Source organism: Chrysochloris asiatica, unplaced genomic scaffold (assembly GCF_000296735.1).
Source record: "Chrysochloris asiatica unplaced genomic scaffold, ChrAsi1.0 scaffold00006, whole genome shotgun sequence".
NCBI classification, from domain to species: domain Eukaryota; kingdom Metazoa; phylum Chordata; class Mammalia; order Afrosoricida; family Chrysochloridae; genus Chrysochloris; species Chrysochloris asiatica.
In genome coordinates this window covers 36,668,077-36,692,729 of record NW_006408524.1, presented here as the reverse complement: position 1 = coordinate 36,692,729, position 24,653 = coordinate 36,668,077, and the positions used below count along the sequence as shown (strand labels likewise).

At 37.1% G+C, this 24,653-nt stretch overlaps 1 protein-coding gene across 2 annotated transcripts in view; it reads right to left on the bottom strand.

Annotated features, from left to right (window-relative positions):
• Positions 1-24,653, bottom strand: part of SNX13 (sorting nexin 13) — a 163,061-nt gene that overhangs the window by 54,164 nt on the left and 84,244 nt on the right. For both annotated transcript variants that reach the window (XM_006832238.1, XM_006832237.1), the window contains 6 exons: positions 18,687-18,825; positions 18,245-18,333; positions 14,187-14,286; positions 11,884-12,077; positions 5,386-5,490; positions 4,532-4,664 (listed from right to left, as the gene is read on the bottom strand). In XM_006832238.1, coding sequence (XP_006832301.1) covers positions 4,532-4,664; positions 5,386-5,490; positions 11,884-12,077; positions 14,187-14,286; positions 18,245-18,333; positions 18,687-18,825 — 760 coding nt within the window. The remainder of the gene's footprint in view (positions 1-4,531; positions 4,665-5,385; positions 5,491-11,883; positions 12,078-14,186; positions 14,287-18,244; positions 18,334-18,686; positions 18,826-24,653) is intronic.

Genomic DNA, 24,653 nt, shown 5'->3' with positions numbered 1-24,653 from the left:
TTTTCTGTTCAGCTCTTGGACCTCTTCAAGTCTTCCATTTGCTTTAGCTTCTCTACGCTGGAGAGCAAGTTTCAGAGTCTCTTCTGACATCCATTGGACATCAGCAATCATATCTCTCGTTTCACCACCTCTTCTGAATCTGGCTTGAACCTCTACTTGCCCTTTAATTCAGAGTTCTGAACCAGTTCTGTCATAGCCCACAAAGCAAAACAGTAACAGACCAGAATTTTGGAATATTTACAGTTTGGGTGATTCTTCACAGTGACTGTTGTTGTTGTTGTTGTTGTTAAGTGCAGTCAATTTGGTTCCAATCCATAGCAACCCTGTATAGGGTTTCCAAGGAGATGCTGGTGAGCTTGAACAGTCAACCTTGTAGTTCAAAAGGCTTTGCAGTATGGAGAATTAACCCACAGTGGCACACCAGGGATCCTCACAGTGATGAGAATGGGAAAACTATGGATTGAAATTTTAGAATGGGTGACTGAAAAGGAGGTATAGTGAGCCTTTCAGGAACCTGCTGTGTGAGACTGAATTATGGGCAGGACCATGGAGAGCTACACATATTCAGAATGGCAGTCCTCCCCTGTCTTTAATATTATGTAAATCTGCTCTCACTATGATACAACAACCCCTACTTGCAACATCTTCATCACAATCACCTTCAACTGCTGCATGTGCAGCTTTTAAATCACTGAAAGGCTTCAGCTTTTCTGACACTTGTTGTTGTTATGTGCCGTGGAGTTGGTTCCGACTCATAGCGACCCTGTACAGGGTTTCCGAGGGTGTAAATCTTTACGGGAGCAGAAAGCCTCATCTTTCTCCCGCGGAACAGCTGGTAGTTTCGAACCGCTGACCTTAAGGTTCGTAGCCCTATTCATAACCACTACGCTAAGCTAAAAAAGCTAAATAAGAACCATATGTACCTGCTTTTCAACTGACTTACAAATTCTTAAAGACATAGTTACAACCAAGTTAGTAACACAGGGAATGCCTGTACTTAGCTCATACATATAATTTTACACTCAAATGATGATGGTTCAACTTGTCTTCTTTCATTCTGTATTATATATCAATCAATTTAATAAATACTAGGAAATTTCTAAACTAGATAAAATTAATATAAATAATACATTTACAATAGTTATTTTATTAATTAACACAGAGCAGCACCACAAATTTCAAAAACAGCTCTAGAAACAGCACTTTTCTCAACAAAAATAGTAAATACAGATATATTTTTTAATTAGAGGTACAATTAATTTTATTAATTAGCTACCACAGAAATACACTTTTTTTTTTAAAAAAAGCTCTCTTTAACTATGTAATTAAATCCAGTTAAAAGAATACCATTCCAATTTTATAACTAAATAAATCAGAAAGAGTATTCATTTAAAAATACCCAGGTATTACAGGAACATCAATATAACTTACTAAAACTGAAATACAACCTTCTATAATCTAGATTTCTTAGATTATTATGTAAAAACTAAAATCTTACTAGTGTTGACTACAGGGGCAGGAAGAAGATGAGGCTGGGAATCTTGTATAATAAACCCCACATCCATCAAGTCAATTTCGACTCATAGTGTCTGTATACAGTGTTTCTGAGACTGTAAATCTTTAAGGCAGGAGCTAGCCTCACTTTTCTCCTGAAAAGGAGCTGATGGGTTAGAACCACCAAACCTTGTGGTCAGCAGTCCAGTACCTAACTCATAGCACCATCAGAGCTCCTTTGGTATATACTCCAGGTAGTGCTGGTGTGGGATTGCAGGTTAATATGCTGGACTACAAAGTTGGTTTTAACCACAAGTTCGGCAATTCAAGCTCACCAGCTGCTCTTCAGAAGTCAAATACAGAGTCCCTATGAGATGGAAGCAACTGGTGTGGCACTGTGGGTTAATGCGTCAGACTGCAAAGTCATTTGACCAGCAAGGTTGGTGGTTCAAGCTCACCAGCTGCTCCCTGGAAACCCTACACAGGGTCACTATGGGTTGTAATTGACTAGACAGCATTTAACAACAACAACATATAGCACTTAACAACAGATAGCTCTGGTAGCATTGGCGGTTACGAATTGGGCTGCTAACCTCAGGGTCAGCAGTTCAAAACTATCAGCTGTTCCGCGGGAGAAAGATGAGGCTTTCTGCTCCCGTAAAGATTTATAGCCTCGGGGTCGCTATGAGTCAGAACCGACTCCATGTCACATAACAACAACAACAACAACATCTCTAAATGATTCTGTCCATAAAGCCTATTCATAAGTAAATGGTCAAAAAGGAAGAAATCAAAATAATTATTTAGTCATATCTTCCAATTTAATTTATTTACTTTTGCTCAATTGTTCAGTAAAACATATCAGAAAAGTCCACCAAACCTTAGGTAATTAATTAATAAATCACAACTAAAGTGATTTCATTCAGAAGTATTGGGTCATTGAATCTGGAGATTTGGACTCTAAGGGCTACCTTTCCCAGTTTTCTTACTACAAAGGGGCTTCAAAAAGTTTGTGCAAAAATGGAATTGAAAGATAATGGAATTTTTCCATAAACTTTTTGAAACCCCCTCACATAACTACTTAATAATAATAATAATAACCGATTCTTACACTTCTATTTATAATTTATATACATAATTATATATATATATATATATATAAAATTCCATTTAAATAGCAATGACTCTTCTTGTTTTGTTTGCTATCAAGTCAGTTTCGACTCCTAGCAATTTTGTACAGTGTCCAAGGAATGAGACAAAAAAATGAGTGGTGGCCAACATTACCAAGGTGACAAATGTAGAAAACCAAACCCACTGCCATCAAATCAATTCTGACTCATAGAGAGAGACCCTACATAGGACCTCCGAGATTGTAATCTTTATGGGAGCAGATAGCCCCATTTTTTCCTGGAAGCGGTTAGTGGGTTTGTACTTCCAGCCTTGTGGAAGAGCCCTCCACCTAACCCAGACTGCCACCAGAGCTCCTTGATAAGCAGAGAGTAAGAAACAAAACTCAACCATTCTAACACTGACAGTCTGCTTTTCTCACTATGACAGGTCTCAGTATGCTCACTAGAAAAAACGGAATGTGTAGTATAAATGACCAGCTCTGAAAGTCTCCAACACTGTGCAGGATTTGGACAAGGATATATTTTAAGGTAGGAAAAAGAAACTAGTTTTTTTTGTTTTGTGTTGTTTTGAATAATGCTTTAATTTATGGCAAACTTTGAATCATTACTTGTTAACTCATTTAATATAAAAAATTCTACTGTTAATCTTTTAAATAATCCTAGCGTCAATTATGAATATGTTGTTGTTGTTGTTGTTAAGTACTGTAGAGTCGGTTCCAACCCATAGCGACCCTGTACAAGGCCGTAAATCTTGATGGGAGCAGAAAGCCTCAGCTTTCTCCTAGGGAACAGCTGGTAGTTTCGAACTGCTGACCTTAAGGTTCGCAGCTGGATTCTTAACCACTACGCTACCAGAGCTCCTTATTATGAATATGTGGGGGCTTCAAAACATTCATGAAATTTTTCCATGATGCTTCTGAACCTCCTTTGTACTCATGGTTAACGACTGTTGTTACGTGCCATGGAAGCATACCTGGGTTTGAACCACTGACCTGTGGTTAGCAGTCCATTGCTTATCCTGCAACACCACACCAGTACTATTAAAAAGATCACATTCTTCTTTAAGAATTCAAAACTTCTTCCGTTATATTCATCAACTCAACAGCACTTAACAACATAGTTATTATCTTCCAGTCCATTGTCATATTTTCAACATTTCCATTCAGTATAATAACTTCCATTCATTCATAAAATTGTAAGTATATATAACTTACATCTGGGCTTCAGGAACGTTTTGTTTGTTGTCTGAAAATTCATTTTTTTATAAACAGCACACACAGACACACACTCATATATAGGGGTCCCAGTGTAGTGCTGTTGGGTAATTACTGGGTGGTTACGCACAAGGAGCTCTGGTAGCGTAGTGGTTACGACTCGGGCTGCGAACCTTAAGGTCAACGGTTCGAAACTACCAGCTGCTCCGCGGGAGAAAGATAAGGCTTTCTACTCCCGTAAAGATTTACACCCTCGGAAACCCTGTACAGGGTCGCTATGGGTCGGAACTGACTCGACGGCACTAAACAACAACAACAACGCATAAGATTGGTGGTTCAAACCTACCAGCCACTCCTTGGAAACCCTAATATGGTTGCTATGAGTCAGAACCAACTCAAAGGCACTTAATAACCATTTGTATGTGTATACACACACATATACACACACAGAGAAGGAACTCTGGTAGTATTGTGGTTACGAGTCAGGCTGCTAACTTCCAAGTTAAGCAGTTCGAAACTACCAGCTGTTCTATGGGAGAAAGATGAGGTTTGCTGATCCCATGAAGATTTAAAGCCTCGGAAACCCTATGCAGAGTCACTATGAGACAGAACCAACTCAACGACAGACCCCACCACCATACACACACACACATCACACGCACAAACACATCTGTAAGAGGTATATCATCTTACCTCCATCACCATCATCTGATCCTCTAAAACTAGGATCTTTTAACATATCCAGCTCAGCTAGCATGCGCACATAAAGTGCATTCTGCCTGAAGGAAGGGTAAAATCTTTCATCTCGCAGCATCAATTCATATACCTTGTTAAATAAATCAAGAGTCAGTTATCAATATAGGTAATGAACGTGTTTTCACTAAACTTTACCCAAAAGCTACACTGAGGTCTTTCCATAATTACAAGATGTCAGCAATAAAACTTTTTTTCACCCACAAACAGGGTGCTTATGTAAATAATATGTTCACACATACATTGTGTAGAAAGGATGACGATTTATTAAGCAGTTTTGGCATAGTGCAGTTGGCACAAATGTATTATATACAAATTATTTGCATTTTATAGAAACCAGTAAGTCACAATTAATAGTTTCTCTGGTACCTCCAGTGACTAAACTGTATTGAAAAGTTCTGAACTGTAACATACATTACACCACAGTATGCTATTTACAATATTCTGAGAAACTATTTTCCAAGAAGTCCCTTAAGGTTGCGGGTACATGTTATAAAGAATTTGAGAGGCACGTTACTTATACATAAAGCAATTCATGAAGTTCTCAGACTACAGGATCAGACTTTTCAGTCAGACTCTAGTAACAACCTAAGTATTCTTTATCTGTCAATTACCATAAATTAACAATAAAATTCTACCACTATTTTTTTGGTAGAAATATTAATGCCATAATTTATCTTCTTAGTTATCACTCTGCTTTTTAAATGTTTCACTAAAACTTTTTAGAAATTATGTGTTCATACAAATGTACATTTTTCAAAAAAGGTATAATGAAAAAAGGTTATATATAATACCTTCCTTTGAATGTCATCAAAGATTTCAGGGGTTGGATCTTCATGATTTAAAGTATCTGCTAATTTTGCTACCAAATAGTCATCAACAGTAACCCTCGGAGATGCCTACCAAACAGAAAAAAGTAACTGTAGTTATGGTCTATGGTATTCCCAAATACAAGTTAGTATTTGCTAGTAAAATTAAGTAATAAAATCACATTATTAAAAGTGACTGGCAAATAAGAACACTAGGTTTGCAATGATACCTGGATGTTTAAATAAGAGTTGCAATCATCTTTGTTGCAAACTATGTAACAGACAAACATAGATTAATCCTTGACTCTTCCCAAGCATATTATACCAAATCCTCATTTAATGACTTGATAAAGTTCCAAACATCAGAGCATTTGGTGGAAATTAGCATTATATGAAAATGGAGGATGACCACATCATTACATAGCTGCCAAATTACATCATTTACATAATTGCAAACTACTGACAATCATGGTCCAGCCAAGTTAACATATACCCTTAACTCTGATAGACAGCATTACCCTTTCCTAGCATCTTGGCATTAGTTACTGCTAGACATACATTGTTAATGTGAACAATGAAAATCACAGTCATTTTTATAACAATAAAAATGAGTGTTCAGTATTTAGTACTATTGGATGTATATTAAAATAACTGCCAAAAGATTAAGCCATTTGTGACACTATTTGACACTAGAGCAATTATCTATCTGAAGGGCCTTTAAAACACAGTGCCTTTGTCCAATATTTGGTTTTATAGCCAAAGCAGCAACAAAGTTCCAGTGGTGATGTGGGAAAACAATCTGAAAATTTAATTTGTTCATATATAATATGATAGATACTACATAGAAATACAAAATATAACCTTTCATTATAAAAACTGACTTCATATTCCAGAACTTGCTAAAACTACAACAGTCCTAAACGACCCAGAACAGCTGATCACCACTGATTCATGTACAGGCATTTTATTTAATTCTATTACTTTTAAAGATGTACAAAAATACATATATTATCAGTGAGTCCATATGGTTATGGTTATTCATAAGCAGAGTTTGAAAATCGAACAATATCCTACATCTAACCATATTTTCTCCTCTGCTTCCAACAACTCTTATCTTGCCCTTTCCCATCCAAAGGAGTCATTAAATTATCAAATTTTAATTCTTTTTATCTCACAAAGGGATTTTATACAAAATCTGGGGCTTACTTATTCATTAAATATAATATCTTGAATGGCAAGGTCAGCATTCAAATCCACCATCTGCTACTTGGAAGCTGTATACATATAGGGTCACTCTGAGTTGGAACCTACTCGAAGGCACTTAACAACAACAGGAAGATTAATTAAGACTGTTCAAGTCACTGCAGTTGGTTCATTTTGTCTGATATATAAAATTAATTTGTTTGACTATGTCCAGCACTTATACTCAGATTTAGGAGTGTATTTTCTTCATTTCTGAAACCGAAAATAGCTAAAGCATTATTTACAATGCTTTTAAATCTATAACTCATAAACTTATCATCCTCTACAATTACAGCTTTTCGCTTTTTGGCGACTCTCAAAAAAATCAACTGCCCATAGGAAATAATCTTTTTTATATAGAGAATTTACCTCAGTTCTGCCTTATGATGTAACTCATATAACTTGGCAATATAATTCAGCATCTATCACCTGCATTGCTTACCAGTAACTGCGCCCCAAATTACTACTAACCTCTTTCCAACTTCTCACCACATGTACTTACCTATTTATTTATTTTTATTTGATTATTCACAATCTCATTTCCACTACACATAGTCTCCTTTATCCACTATTTCACTGGCTCCTCCCATTTTCTTCCAGTTCCCTTATCACCTCACTTTTTTCCTACTCAGTGCAAGTCATATGGCAAATCTTTTGAAATACTTTCATTAACACCTTAAAAACTTTTGTAACCCAGTATTTGTTCTGTACCTATTGAGCAAACTCCAACACTAGTTCCAACATCTGCTCTGAAACACAAAAAGATAAATGTTGTGCGATACAGAAAGGTTGTTGTTAATTGCTGCTGAGTCAGTTCTGACTCATAGCGACTCAGTAGCCAAGAATGCAAATCTTTGCAGGAGCAGAAAGCCTTATCTTTCTCCTATGGAGTGGTTGGCGGGCACGAACTGTGCTGACCTTATGATTCACACTCTAGTGTTTATCCTACCGAGCCACAGTGCTTCCTTCTGTTGTTGTTAAGTGCTGTAGAGTCGGTTCTGACCCATAGCGACTCTGTATAGGGTTTCCGAGGAGCAGCTGGTGAGCTTGAACCACTGACATTGCAGTTCAAACGGCTTTGCAGTTTGGTGCATTAACCCACAGCACCATCCTAGGATTCCACGCTTCCTTTTAGGCCTAAACAAATCATAAGCTCTCTTATATCAACAGAAAATCCACCACTTCCAATTCCATAGAGAAAATTAAGGACAATCAGCAGAAATCCTACTTCAAGATCTTTGAATTTATATTTGCCCTTCCTGGAATTCTCTTCTGGACAATTTTATGGCTAGAACTCCTTTACTTTATTCAATTTTCATTTCAAATATGTTCTGCTAAAAATGAAGTCTCCTTTATCTAAAACCACTACTCTATCTAAAATTGACACTACACTCTCTCTTCTGAACATTATTAACCTGATTAATTTACTCCCAATTTTATAAAACATACAAAATTAGTTTATAATATTGTTTCTACTCCCTCATCTCATATTTGTATCTTAAATATGCTTTTTTTTTTTACTTTCTACAGAAAATTTTCTTGTAAAGACTAATAGATAATCTTGATAGACAATTTTTAGTAATGAGTTTACTATACTTTTCTACTACTTGACATGATGAATCATTACTTACACTTTAAACTTGCTTAAACTCCTGTCTTTTCTAAGACATCACAAATTCCTAGTTTTCCTCCTACTTATCTGAACATTAATTTTCTGCTGCTTTTTATACTTTTATCTTGGATATGGTTATTCCCCAAAATTTAAGGTTACTGACACTGTTCTTTGTACCCAACAACATTTTACATTACTTTTCAACTACCAAATACATGGATTATTACTATCAGCACATCCCATTATCTAACTCTTTGGCGATAATGACCAACTATCAGTCAATAATATCTTTTAAAATGTAGCTCAGTCATAACAAATGCCAAAATTGACAAACTTAATTAATCTTAAAAGATCACCTTCCTCCATCATCATCCACCAAATCTTCCAAACAGCATATAGAGCGTTACTGTCAAATAGGGTTAACTATTTAAGTTCAAATAAATTAAAATTAAAACTTCATTTCCTTTAGCACATAATCAGTATTCACATGTGGCTAATGACTACAATCTGAACAAACGTTCTGACACAGCATAATCACAATAAAAAAATACACATGGAAACAAAGAAGGAATTTTAACTATTTACCCCAGTGGTTAGTTACTTCAGAAAAACAGGGGGTTTCTGTTTTATTTTCCAGATGTTTGCAAAGCAGCTATGTAATTTTTAATAATTAAGATAAATCCGACTCGACTTTTAAGCAATCGTATTTTACTCATCATTTTTTGCTTAATCTTCAAACATTTATGACAACCAAAGTCCTGCTGATTTTATCTCAAACATGTTAGTCTATATTCTTTCTGTTCTTTACACTATAGTCACTAGAGCATTCTACCCAAAATGCAAACGTTCTCATGACATTCGTCTGCTTAAAACTCTTCTGGTGTGGTACTGCAGAAAGCATCATCTTGCTGGAGTATAAGAACTTAATGGGAATTTGTGAAAGAAAGCCAAAGATGTAATTCCAAATACAAAAAAAAATTTCTCAAACGATCACAAGATTTCACAGAGTAGATCCCTTACTTTCAAGATAAATTCATTAAGCTATAAATAGATTCATTATTCTAAGTAAACAAGATAGATTCATACTGCATATGAAATAAAATCCAGGATTTTAATATGACCTCCTTGAACTGACCTATCCTGGTGGGGCACTGTAGAATAAGTTAACCAAAAGACTGTTGGTTCAAACCCACGAGTTGTTCCTTGGTTATTCTACATAGGATCACTATGAGTTGGAACCAACTCGATGGCACTTAACAATAATCACCTCTCTGTAGACATCTTTTTACACTCCTTGCCTTACACTTTAAAGATCCAGCAACACAAACAAGTATAATAAAAATGAGGTATCGAAAAGTCAGTTAATTTCCCTTAACATGGTATTTCCACTATTCATCGATAGGCAAGTCAAAATAACCATTCTGTTGAAAATAACCAGAAAATTTGGAAAAACAAGAATTTTTAAAATTTGCTTGAAAATTATGTAGACTTCACAAGGCAATTCAAAATTACAGAACCAAACAGTTACAAAAAAACCTATCTTTTTCATGGAGGAACAGACAAGATTGTCTGCTCTAATAGAGTCATGGTTATGAATCAGGCTGCGAACCGCAAGGTCAGCAGTTCGAAACTACCAGCTGTTCCGCAAGACAAAGATGAGGCATTCTGCTACCATAAAGATTTACAGCCTCGGAAACCCTGTACAGGGTCGCTATGAGTCAGAACCAACTCCACAGCACTTAACAACAACAAATAGGGTGGCCTGGTGTGGCACAGTGGGTTAATGTGCTGGACTGCAAGGTCCATTTGAACCACAAGGTCAGGAGTTCAAGCTCACCAGTTGCTCCTTGGAAACTCTACACAGGGTTGCTATGGGTTGGAACTGAAACAACAACACTTAACAACAACATGGGGTTGAACTGCAAAGTTATTGTTTCAAATCCACCAGTTGCTCTTCAGAAACCCTATACAGGACCACTATTAGATGGAACCAACTTGATGGCACTTAACAATAACACAGGGTGGCTATGAGTTGGAATCAACTCAATGGCAGTGTTTTGGGTTTCTTTTTTCCTGGAGGTATCTGGTAATTCAGGTAGAGTTATCTGAAAAGTATAGTCAAAACTTTTGATGAAAAGAAATGGGAAATTCTTGGCCTAGGTGATGAAAAATTAAATTGATTCTCAAAGGCAGCTTGCAAAATTCTCAGCATCATATGGGATGAAGGTGGTCTAGGTTGCTAATACTAATAACCACTTGTTAAAGGCAAATACAAATCCTCTCTGGAGTATTATGCAAGATTCAAATTATCTCCGCAATTTTTCATAACCAGTGCTCTCCACTGAATCACAACCAACCATGTACATGAGGAGACAAGATAAAAATAATGTAGCTATAAAATAGTTTGGGAGGCACAGTGTAATTATGTGTTGAGTTACTAAATAATGTCAGCAGTTTGAGTCCCTCAGTTACTACGCAAGAGGGAAATAAGGCTTTTTGCTCCTGTACAGATTTATAGTCTTGGAAACCCCAAACAGGATGTCTATGAGTTGAAATTGACTCAACGGCACATACAACAACAAATGCTCAAGAAAATAAAAGACTCAAGATTTTAGTAATAAAAAACTATTAACACTGAGCACTTTCCAAAACTGAGATGAAAAGATGAAAAGAGCAATAAAAAAACCTCAAGAAAGACACATAAGAGAATCACTTTTAGGCCTATCATATTAAAACTGCTAAAGTCAAAAAAGAAAATAAGAATCTTAAAAGCAATGAGAGTAGAGTTTTCTATTTCATCTTTCAATTCTATTAACTTTTATTTCATGTATTTGGGTTTTCTTTTGTTGAGAATATATGTTTATATTTATCATTCTAAGAACTGATCCTTTTCTCATTATAAAAGATTTCTCTTTGCCTCTAAGTAACAATTTTTTGTCTTTTTGTCTAAAAACTTACTCTTCACTTACTATCTCATTACTGATATTTTACATTTATAACAATAGTTAAAAATCCACTACGTAGTTTATTTTCTGCATTAATGGCAAATGTCTGGTAGTAACGAACGCCAACATGCTCAGCAAGAGTTACAGTGGCTGTGAACTGGGCTGGGCTATTACGTGGTTTGGCAGTTATGCTATGATATAATTTGGTAACTAATTATTGATGCAGCCATCCTCCATTTTGTGATCTAATGTGGTCATACTCCATTTTCACGGATTTTCACATAGTGACCTGGTATTTGAAATCTAACCATGGTGGTAAGTGAGGAATAGATGTATTAGTAGAGCCACTTTGGTTGTGTTCTGGCTACTGTTTGTATAATCTTTTTCTCTCCTTTTATTTTCTACTAATTTGTGTCTTTGAATCTAAAATATGCATGACATTGAATCTTGGCTCTGTCATTTGTATTTACTTGACCCTGCCTGGCCAAGCTAATTTGATTTTATAAATATCAGTTTCTTCATTTATAAAATGAGGATAATACACAGTAAGACTATTGTAAGAATTAAATGAGACGAAGCTTATGAATTAGTTGTACTAAGCATAAATAATAAATATCTGTAAGTTTCATATTAAGTATTATTAATGACACTTAGAGAAGAAAACAGAAATCAATGTATCATTACCTTTTCTGATAAATACTGTTCATAAATTCCAACAGCAGCTGCTCTTAAAAGTCCTTTGGTTTGGTTGGTTTGATGTTTTCCATCTTTCTGACGACTAAATAAAACCTCTAGCTGTTGTTGGGCTGTAACCCGGTATCCTTCCACCGTCAGCCAGAAGAAGAGATGTGCTTGACCTCCAGTTTGTTGCATGTAATCTACCAAACAAAATCCATTAACAGGATAAATATTGGAGGCACACAGTATATCGTTAGAAGTTGTTATCAAGTGCTGTCATGTTGGTTCCAACTCAAAGCCACACTGTACAGGATTTCCAAGAAGCAGCTTGTTGTTTTTGTTGTTGTGTGCCATGGAGTCGGTTCCGACTATAGCGACTCTGTACAGGGTTTAAGAGGCTGTAAATCTTTACGGGAGCAGAACGCTTCATCTTTCTCCCACAGAGTAGCTGGTAGTTCCGAACTGCTGACCTTGTGGCTCACAGCCTGATTCGTAACCACTATGCTGAAGCACTGCAGTTCGCAGTCCAATGCTGATCCTATAACACCACACTAGAGTACACAGTTACAAGTTGAAAAATTCAAGGTTTGAGCATTCAAAATTCTATATTTTAAGAATGGTTAAAAAGGTATGATATGAAAACAGTTAAGACAAAAATTGGTTGTGCTGAAAAGATTAGTTGTACAGGAAACACAAATGAAAGCATACACTTAATTTTGTTTAAATCCCACTTTTCATGATAAAACCTCTAGGAAGTATATTTGTTATACAATAAGATTTCATCAGAAATAAAAACTTTTAGCAACATTCAGTTTCTTTTCTCAGTAAAGACTATTAATCTCATTTCCAGAGACATTAAAAAAAAAAAGGGTTAGACTCTGCAAGTCATGCATCTCCATTTTTAAATTATAAAAAAAAAATGAAACCAAAAAGTTTTACTGAAAATATTCTTCCAGATAAAACCAACTTTTGTCATTGTTGTTAAGTGCCATCAAGTAAGTTTCAACCCATAGTGACCCTGTTTAGGGTTTCCAAGGCTGTAATTCTTTACAGGAGCAGAAAACCTCATCTTCCTCAGCAGAACAGCTGGGAGTTTCAAACTGCTGACTTTGAGATTAGCAACTCAACTCATAACCACTATGCTACCAGAGTTCATGTAGTATTAATAAAATGTGTTTTATACATACGTACATACACACACATATTGTGAGTGTAGTGACACTGTAAGATAAGCACTGGACTGGATACTACAAGGTTGTGGTTCGAGCCCACCAGCTAATCCATGGAAAAAAGATGAGATTTTTCTACTCCACAAAGAACCTTGGAAACCCTATACAAGATCACTATGAGTCGGAACTGACTTGTCGACATTTGACAACAATATGTCTATATATGCCTGTATGTATATGCATAAAACCCAGTGTCTTTGATTCAATTCTGACTTAGAATGGTCCTTCAGGGTAGAGTAGAACTAACTGGTTCACAGGGTTTTGAAGGCCATAAATCTTTCAAAAATATATTGCCACATCTGTCTCCCACGGACTGGGGTAGGTTCAAACCAATGACCTTTTAGTTAGCAATCAAGTGCTTAACCACTTATGCCATCGGGGATCCTATGTGTGTGTGTACATATGTATGTATGGTATAAAAGTAAAGTCCCTATGCCACACATGCACAAAATTGATATAAACCGGTAACGTGTACAATGTACCCTTTCAATACTCTTTGTCAATGAATTGACAGAAGAATCACGTTAAAAGGAGCTTAGCACATGTACATTACAGTTATGATAAAAATGTATTTTCTGCAAAGCAAAATAACTATCTACCTCCAAGGTTTCCGAAGAAAACTAAGCACTTCAAAGAGAGGGTGTATTTGACATGCTTCATATTGTTGCTGATTTTCAAGCTGCTATCAGACTATAGAGAGGACCATGCTGCCTGGCCCTGTGTCATCCTCATGACTGAGGCAGACTGGGGCACTATGAGCCATAGGGTTTTCACATGTGATAGCTTCTCAGGAAGCAGACTGCTGGCCTTTCTTTCCAATCCTTGTATCTTGGTCTGAACCCCTGCTGACACCTGTTCAACATGATAGGGAAGCACAAGCCTCCAGGAGTCAATAGGGGCTGGGTGCACATGAGGTACATGGATTGGGAACAGAACCCATTACCTCAGCATGGGAGGTAAGAATTCTACCATTAAACCACCAATACTTCTTGCTTCACATACACAATTTAAAATCTATAATACATAAAATTATTTAAAAGTTCAAGTATTATGTCATTTTCATAAAATGGATATACCTACCCATAAAAAACTGTAGTGCAACATTGTCCACAAGAATGCTGTCTAGGGGGACAGTGCAAAGTTTCCCAAAGTTTGCTGCCAGTTTCACAGTATTTATTTCCTAGGGATAAAAGTTAATATAAGTTAACATTTTATCTATTCAGTCAAATTAGGGTAAAGATGTTTACATAAATGTATTAAAATGAACCCTATTAAATTGAAATGGAATGTATTATTCTCTTCTCATGCATGTTGTTTGTTGTTGTTAGGTGCTATGGAGTCAGTACCAACTCATAACGACCTTATGCACAGCAGAACGAAACTGCCTGATCCTGGGCCAACCTCACTATTGAGCCCATTGATGCTGCCACTTTGCCAATCCATCTCGCTAGGGGTCTTCCTCTTTTTCTCTGACCACCCTACCAAACATGATATCCTTCTCCAGCGAAGGATCCCTCCATACAATATGTCTGAAGCATGAGAGATGAAGTCTGGCCATCCTTGCCTCCAAGGAACACTCTGGCTGTACTTCTTCCAGCACAGATCTGTTGGTTCTTTATTAGTTCCCCTATAAAATATTCTGTCAGTGAATTTAAATTCATAGAATTTCTGAGTTATTTTACGAGTTATTTAAGGTGCTCTGGTCGAGTTGTGGTTATGAGTCAGGCTGCTAATCTCAAGGTTAGCAGTTCAAAACTACCAGCTGTTCCATGAGAGAAAGATGAGGCTTTCTGCTCTGTAAAGATTTACAGCCTCAGAAACCCTATGCAGAGTCGTGATGAGTCAGAATGACTCCATGGCACACCAACACCACCAACAACAACAACAGCATATTAAAGATATAAATCACAACATATAAAGATATATAAATTCAAGTATTCTTTTCTTCTATATTTCCCAAAGGAAAATGAGTATATTTCAGGGATTAAAGAGGGATATTTGGGAAGCTTGATATGCCAAGAATAAATACATATCAACATTTTCAAACAGATGAAAGTCTACCTACTCTGAAAACAAAAATATTACCAAAAAATAATTTTGCATATAACAGTAAAATCTCATAATCTTTACTGATATTTCTTTTCAGGCTATCTAAACACTTGTATTATAGTGAATCACTTAATATGCTCCTTCCAGTATTTGTAACTCCCATCAAATAATTATTTTCCTGATGAGTCTAGATAAGAGAAAGTGGGAGAAGATACTGATAGGATGCTATGATTCCATTGTGAATTACTGCTAATGCAGTTAATTGTGACTGTAAAACTTTTAATTCTAATATGGGTATAAAATGATCCATCTCAGAAATAGGAGAGAGATCGTACTACCACAAAAAGCCAGGAGTGCAGCACATCTTTTGGACCCTGAGATCTCTGCACACTGAGTTGAGGCGGTACCATGGGCTACCAAAAGAACACACATGTGTTGGAAGAAATGCAGCCAGAGTGCTCCTTGGAAGCCAGGATGGCCAAACTTCATATCTCATACTTCAGACATATTGTCAGGAGATACCAGTCACTGGAGAGGCATATCATGTTTGGTGAGGTGGAGGGTCAGAGAAAAAGTCGAAGACCCCCAGCAATATGGATTGGCAAAGTGGCAGCATCAATGGGCTCAAGTGTGACAACAATTGTGAGGTTGGTCCAGGACTGAGCAGTGTCTCGTTCTGTTGTGCATAGGGTCGCTATGAGTTGGTACCAATTCGACACTAACAACAACAACTTCCCTAATAAACCTAATAACTGTGAGTAGGATGTCTGAGTTCCGTGTGGTCAATGCAATGAATCATGGAATCCAGCAAAGAAGTAGACACTGGTATGGGAGAAATGTTTGGCGTCACATTTTTTAACACTGAATTATATATACTTCTTAACATCATAAAGCAAGGTAAACTCATGTAGCTATGTATGGGGAAAAAAAAAAAAAAACAACAACAACAGAAAAGGAAAACCAGAAAACTTAAACCCAGACTTTACTGGGCATCTATCAATCACGTGGTGGTAAGTATATTACATGAAGTATTTCATTTCGTTTCCACTGCAATCCTATTGCATTTTTATTGGTGTGGTGCTGTGGGTTAATGTGCTGGACTGCAAAGTCAGTTTGAACCGCAGGGTTGGTGGCTCATGTTCAGGAGTCGCTCCTCAAAAACCCTATACACAGTCGCTATGAGTTGGGACAGACTTGACAGCATTTAGTAACAACAATGTACTTGGCTTCTAGGATACCTTATTCCCAGGTATCTCTATTTACTTAACCTTTATTTCTTTGGCTGGATCATCCACCTTGTTTTAAACTCTAGCCACTCAAGCACTTCAGGACTAAGTCAACGGTATGAGAAGGCTTCAAAAAATTTGTGGAAAAATTCTATCTTTGAAACTCCCTGGCGCTGTGGGTTAATGCGCCAGACTGCAAAGCCATTTGAATTGCAAGGTCGGCGGTTCAAACTCACCAGCTGCTCCTCAGAAAACCTATACAGGGTCGCAATGGGTCAGAATTGACTCGATGGCACTCCGCAACAACTTTCACTTTAAATAACCTCATTTAATCTCTTTAATTTTAAATAAACATCTGACAGACCTAGGAATTACAAAGTTTATCTCCAATCCAGACATCTTCTTTGAACTCAAGACTAGCAAGTAGCATATCTTTACTTGATATTGACCAAATATCAAGTAACTTTGATTGTCTTTTCCAAGTATCCTCCTCCCTCAGTTTTACTCATGTAGTTGCTCAAGACAAAAACTGAATCATCCTTGATTCCTTCTTTTCTGTCTCACTCCACAGTCCAGAAAGTAGCAATCTCTGTCTGTGCTATTTCAGGTCACCTTTTCTTACGACTGGATGTTGTAAGAAGTCGTCTGATGAGTGTCTCCTTGTTTCCATTCCCACTCCCATAGCCCAACCACAGTCTATTCTTTAAAAGCCATCATCATTATAACTCATAACTCATATCATGTCTCCATATAGATTCCCATCACACTCAGAATAAAACAGAAATCTTATTAGAGTCATTGAGGTCACACATGATTTAACCCCCAGTTCCTCTCAAATGTCATTCCTACCAGAATCCCTCTCATTCATCCCATACCAGTCATACAGTTCCTCTGGTATGAATGAGACCTCAATACATACAGCTCCTCTAATTCTGCAAACAAGTTCCTATTCCAGGACATTTGCACTTGTTCTTATCTCTGCCAGAAATACTCTTCCCAGAACATCACAGAACTAACTCCCCTTCATGTTCTTTTTATCTCTCTATGCTCAAATGTCATCAAATCTCTCCACACCTACTTAAAATATTTCTTTAACCCCTTTCCTTGGCTAATTATTTTTTTTTCATAGCAGATAATTATTACTAAAAAACAAAACTCCAACTCACTGCTGTGCAGTCGAATACGACTCATAGCAAGCCTATAGGACAAGCAGAACAGGGTTCTAAGGTTGTAAATCTTTACAGACGCAGACTACCACATTTTTCTCCTGCAGAGAGACTGGTGGGTTCAAATCACCAACCTTTGGTTAGCAGCAGAATGTTTTAACAACAGTGCCACCAGGATCCCTCCAGCACTTTCTAGTTGATAGCATATATTAATTTTCTTATTGATATGTTATATGACTCTGCAATTACAAATTAAACTAAGGAGGATATATGTGGTCCATCAAAAATGATGCTCAACTGCAATGAAACGATGTACGATAAAATGGAAGTAAAACTAATGCTCTCCCATGAAAACTATCACATAATTAACAATAAAACATTTATATAAAAAAAAGATGCTCAACTCTCAAAATTCAATAAAAGTTCAATTACTGACTAAATAAACAACAACAAAGTGAAATAATAAAATCCGATCTTAAATTATTTTCACATTTTCAGGCAAGGTTTTAGCCTCTTTTGTATGGTTTAACAAACATTTATTATACTAAACTGCATAAGAGAAAATGTTCTGATAAGCTTTTTGTAGAGCACCATATCTGAATTTCCTACTTTTTGGCATTTACTAGAACATTTTCATTAATTTAGTTATAAATTAGCATTTATAACTAAATGTTAATGCAAATGTATTTCTACTTACTTTGCCTGACTGTAACCGCTGTATTTTTGAGTCACATACTTTCTTCACAAATAACAGGCTATTTATTTGATTTTTGATAGTGTTGATATCTAAACACAAAGAGATTATGAATTAAAAAATGGTAAAGTTATTTGTGAACCACTTAAAACATTTACTTACTCTAATTTAATATAAGAACAAATGAATGGAGCAATAAAAGAAACGATCTGAAATCACAACATTACATTGCTTAATAAAGTTTATCCATATCACTCATATTTATGGATCATTGCAATAATAGTATCATGATATTTTACTTTTAGCACATGTTAACATACTAAGAAATATTTAGTACAGGTGAAAATCATAGCATCATGTGACATTTAAGTCAATCAAAATTTCATTTGAAGATATAGTAATCATTAAGGAAGGAACTATCCTTATACTTAAATAAATTACTTACCATCACCAGCTGTATCTAGAGATCTAAGATACTGTAATTCTTCTGCTGCTTTATCTCTGACTGCTTCTAGTTCTCCAATATTGTCACTCAATTTAATAATGTTCATAAAGGCCTCATAGTTGCAGTTAGAATCACGGATCTGAAAATGAGATTTTAAAAAAGGCAGACCTCACTTATTAAGAGGAAAACAGAATCTTGAGTGCCTATGTGTCAGGCAATATTCACTATATCCCCAGTGCCTATAACAAATGATAATCACTGTACTCATGGGTTTATATTCGAGTAAATGGAAGGCTACAAACAAGATAAAGTAAGTAAAATAGATAGTATGTTAGAGCACTGGAACATACTCTGAATGTTTGATGGGGCAAGAAAGTAATGTTAGCTGGGGATGATGTATATAATGTTTTATTCAGACATAAACAAACAAAAAAGAAAATGCACCTGACCTAATCATAATTAAACTGCTGAAAACCACACACAAAGATATAATTTTAAAAGTAGTGAGAGGACCCTGCCTTCTTCGGATGGCAGCTGCTTATGCTGGACATGTAGCCAGAGAAGGGTAAGGATCATGTGGAACCTCGGCAACCTAAGACAGAGCCATTGCCATGCTGCAATGAGTTTCGATGACAGGTAAGACTGAGGAATTCGCACTGACCGCCTAAGACAGGCAGCGTCCCTTAAACAGACCATGCAGACCCGGTCAGGAGTTCAAATCCCTGTGGGCCCAAGCGTTGCAAACCGTCCAAACCATAGGCTCTAAGGATCAGACTTTAGCCACCTAGCAGACATAGCAAACTGTCCCTCATCTGATTATTCAGTTATGCTTGTTAGTAATCGCATACATGAGCCCGGGTATCCACAGATAAATGTAAAAACCTTCCCTAAAAGCCGAGACTGTAAATTCCAAAAAGGCAAAGTTTTCCCCCCCTTCCAAAAAAAAAGCTAAAGAGGATAAAGAGAAACACTGTTAACTGATGATGTATGGAGGGGATTATAATCAATGTAATGAAACAAGTCATATGAATGGTTGAATGTGAAACTGATGATGTGCTCTGTAAACTTTCACTCAATCCACAATAAAAACCTTAAAAAAAAAGTAGTGAGAGGAAAAAAAAAGACATATTATATACAAGGAACCAATGAAACATACGCAGTTGACTTCTTATTAGAAGTAATAAAAGAGAGAAAAATATATTTTTTAAAGTGATAAACCCAGTACCAATAAAAACTTACAGTGCAATATATTTTCAGGTCATTAGACACTGACAGAATTTGTCATCAGCAAACCTGCAATACAAGTAAGTATGCTAAAGAACGTTCTCTAGAATGAAGGGAAAAGAAAAATTGAAAACTGGATCTACAAGAAGGAATGAATGCAAGATATGTTGGCAAGTATAAAAGACACTTTTTCTCTATTTTTAGCTTCTCTAGAATAAAACTTTTAAATGCGGAAAAAAAAAAAAAGCAAAATGATGCATTGTGGAACTGCAGTGAAGTGAATTACTTAATATGGTCCTCCCAGCCACAGTCCTTGTAACTCCCACTAAATTACTTAGTATAATTACGCAAATGTGACGTGCATGTGGCCTATTAGGACTGGATAGTCTGCTAATAATGTAAATAAGGGGCATGGATGGCACCCTTATGGGGTGACAACATACAGATAATGTATATGGAATCCCAATGTGAGGAATGGCCAGTTTTGCCAACTCGCTAGCCTTAAAATGAGCCATCCCTGAGCAGACAAGAGGATCTCACTACAATTAAGAGTCAGCAGTGGAGAGCACATCCTTAGAACTTGAGATCCTAGCACTGACTCTCCCTGATCCAACAGACAGAATCTGTGACACTGGAGAGAGCAAGAGGCAGAGAGATGCAGTAACCAAGAAGTGGTGGCAGCAGTGACAGCACAATTAGGACACCAGAAGGAGACAGCAAGGTGGGCTTCTATGGAGCAAAAAAGCCAAGCACCCTGCTGGCAGGGTGGGATACATCCAGGAACTTGTGGAGCTATACATGCCAACCCAAGGAGCTAGAGCTCAGTGCCTTCAGACCAAGGCTTAATGGTGGAATGTGTGCTTCTGGGCACTTAATCAGCAGAGCTAAAACACATTTGTAACACTTGCCCAAGCAGGCAAAGGCCAAGGGGCAAAGGAGCCAAGAGAGGCTAAGGGCCAGAGAGAGGTGGGCTGCCTATGGACCCAGAGGAAGCTATCATGATTGAAGAACTATAATGTGAATAGTTAGTAATCTGGAATACCCGCCATTTAATAAACCTCAAAACCATGAGCACTGTCTGTTAAGTTACATGTGGCTACTGCAACAAATTACCAAACTCTACAGAGGAGCAGGGAGTCCTGGTGTGGCGCTGTGAATTAATGCTCAGACTGCTAAGTCATGTGAACTGCAAGGTCAGTGGTTCAAGCTCACCAGCTGCTCCTTGCAAACCCTATACAGGGTCACTATCGGTCGGAATCAACTCAACAACAACAGAGGAGTAGAGAGTGCCATGGGAGGGACAGTCCATGTCAGAACTGGTAAAAAGAAAAGGCTAGAGAGTAAAGGCAAGTGGAGCCCCCACCTCACAGGAATTGGCCTTGGGCCATTCATTTTGATTTTCCTTCTCCCTTGTAAAGTTTAATCATTGTTTAAAGATTTTATTATGTATGTACACACACATAAAATACATGATGATAAAAGCACAAAGAACAGGAATTTAACTAAAATTATCCTGTTGCAAGGTTCTTTATATTTTACGTGAAGTGATAAAGGACTCCCTCTAAGCAGATGCAATAAATTAAGGAGGAACACTGTAACTCCAAGAGCAACTACCGTACTAATAATGATGATGACGGCGTTTACCACAAAAGCCATTTGAGTAATGAAAGTAGAATACTAAGAACGATTCAATTAACTCAAGAAAGAGCAGGAAAGGAGACCAAAGGATAACACAAGAGTATTCATAGAAAACTCGTTCCAAAATGGTATAGAGTTAGAGCATATCAGTAATTATACTAAATGTGAATGCACTAAAGATTCCCATAAAACACATTATTAGATTTTTTTGAAAAGCAAGACCCAATTAGATTCTGTTTACAAAGAAAAGCACTTTAAAATTAAAAAGGTCAACTGAAAAAGGAAAATGGAAAATGATAAATCATGAAAACAGAAAGCATAAGAAAATTAGTCTAGCTCTATCAAGTCAATGCATCAAAAAGACTGAAGTCATAAATGTGTATGAGCGTAACAATAAAAAATGTGTACACGTCTAATAAGAGCTTCGAAACACAAAACTAGAGTGCAAGAGACAAACCTACACCTACAGAAATTTTAACCTTAAGAAATATCAGAATACGCGAAATCACAGATTGCAAATACACTATGTTGTTGTTAAGTATCATCAAGTCAGCTTCGACTTATAGCAATCCTGTATAGTGTTTCCAAAGAGTAACTGCTGGAGTTGAACCACCAACCTTGTAGTTAGTGGTCCAGGACCCCAAATCTGTGATATCAATAAATTTTAAAAATCTATTTTATGTCTACAAGGGGGTTTCATAAAGCTTGTGGAAAAATTCCATTATCCTCTAATTGTATTTTTCCACAGACTTCTTGAAGGCTCCTCATATTTACTACCACAAAACCAACAGTCAAAACTGTTCCAACCTCAAATAACCCTAAAAATCAGAGTAGGAACTGCCTTATAAGATTTCCAAGCTGTAAGCTTTATAAAGTAGACTGCTACATCATCTTCTGAGAGAGGTTGGTGAGTTCGAATTACAAACTTTCCAGATAAATGCTTAACCACTGTGTCACCAATGCTTCATACAGAGGAGTTTCAAACAGTTCTGGGAAAAATGGAATTAAAAAAGAATGACTTGTTTTACTAAGTTTTTGAAGCTCCTTCATATATACTAGCTCATAATAACAAGACGGAAAATTTTAGTCATATTTATAATAAGGATCAAACAATATAAAATACCTAGAAAAAATTTAACAGGTGTGTAAGACCTGTACGCTCAGAACTATAAAACACTACTGAGACAAATTAAGGAAAGCGAAAATAAATGCAAACATGTACCTGAATAAAAAGAATAAGGTAAGATGTCAATTCTCTTCAAATTAATCTATAAATACAATGCAATCATAATAAAAACATCTAACAGGCTTTTAGTAGACACCAAAAACTAAATGTTCATATAGAAAAACAAACAAACAAAAAAACGGAGCCTCAACTTTTACCTCAATCTATATGTAAAAATCAATTTAAGATAAATCATAGCCCTAAACACAAAGATTAAAATACAAAACTTCTGAAAGTAAGCATGCAAGAGAATGGTGTGAGTGCACAGATTTCTTAGTGAATACACAAAAAGCAAGAGGTATAAAAAAGAAATTTAACAAATTTAAATGCTTTGCTCATCAAAGGACCCCATTTTAAAAGGAAAACAGCAAGCCAGAGACTAGGGACAAATATGTCATACATACACATGGCAAAGGACTTGTATGGAGAATATCTGAAGCACTCCTATAATCAATAACAAAAAACTAAATAGTTTGGGTGCTGGGGACGGGGGCAATGTACAAGGCGGGAGAGGGAAACGGAAGAACTGAGCAGATGGGAGAACAATTGGGCTTGTTTGAATGGGCTAAGTGGGACAGAGATAAAGAATGATGTATGCACAACCTTGGAACTACAGGGCTCTGGGATACAGAGACTGTCTCATGGTTGGAATGGGGAAAAGGGGAGGATAATGTTAAGATGCTCAGCAGTCTTTTGAATCTTGGTTTTCCTTGCATTATAATATAAAATAGACACCAGCGGGGGAGAGAAAGGAATAGTCAGAAACATCGCCATAGAAAGCTTGCAAGTCCGTCTTCTGCCTATAACTGATTGGAATACCTAAAATGGGGCTACAAAGTGCCCAGGGAATAAGGCTTCCTGCGGAGCCTCTGCAATACATAAGACTATAGATAGAAGCCTGAACCATATCCAGATCTCCAGAGATGGGAAACTACCACTTAAAAGGACGAGCAAACCAACCTGGAGCGGCTAGAAGAACAGAAGATACTTCTTGAAAGAAAGACCTACAGGAAAAATACAAAACAATAGAGGCAGAATGGACTGTTACTACAAGAACAAACAAATTGCTTGCCCAGGAAACATCAAGATAAGTGGTCGGGTCCACTTAATGCAAACCCCCTTCCAAGACTAAGACTCAACGGAAATAGGCCGATAGGGGGAAGTGGGGTAAAAGCAGCAATGAAGCAGCAAGCTAAGCCCTACAATGTTCGGTGGGCTTCTGTGGACCCAGATGGGGACCTGGTTGGCCAGCAGTGTGTGGAGACCTGGGGACTCCTGGGCCCAGAGTCAGCGGCGTGGCCACAAGAGGACTAGAGTGGAGAGTGAAGCTACCAGCTGATAGGAAGAGAGGGCATACGCATAAGAACACCCACACCTGCAGATGGTACCCATGTGACCTGGCCCCGATGAATGGATGATCAGAACGCAACCAGGAGAAAGAAGAAGAAGAAGAAAAAAAAAAAGAGTGATCTGATACAATTTGATGTACTTGACCTACACCTATGGATGCAGTAACCCAAAAGAGGGAACAAATCCTTACAGCAAGAAACATTCCCACCCCCTCCACACACAAGAGTAGACAGAGATGGGCAACTTGGACATTGGATACCCAAATGGCTTACAAGCTTCAAGAGGGAACCTAGAGCTAGGGGGCATGGAGGAAGGCAGAATCTCTAGTGAGTACTATCTAATCTGTCTAGGCGGAGCTGATGAAATGAAATGCAGAAGGGTCACTTGTAATACAATAGTGAATGATTGTTATCAGGACTGATTGTGAGGGTTGGAAATGTAAAGGTAGAAGAAGGGAGTGATTAACTCTCCAGCCTAGGAGCAGAGGTCTCTAGGACCATCAACGGAGACTAGCCGAGAGCAGGACCCTA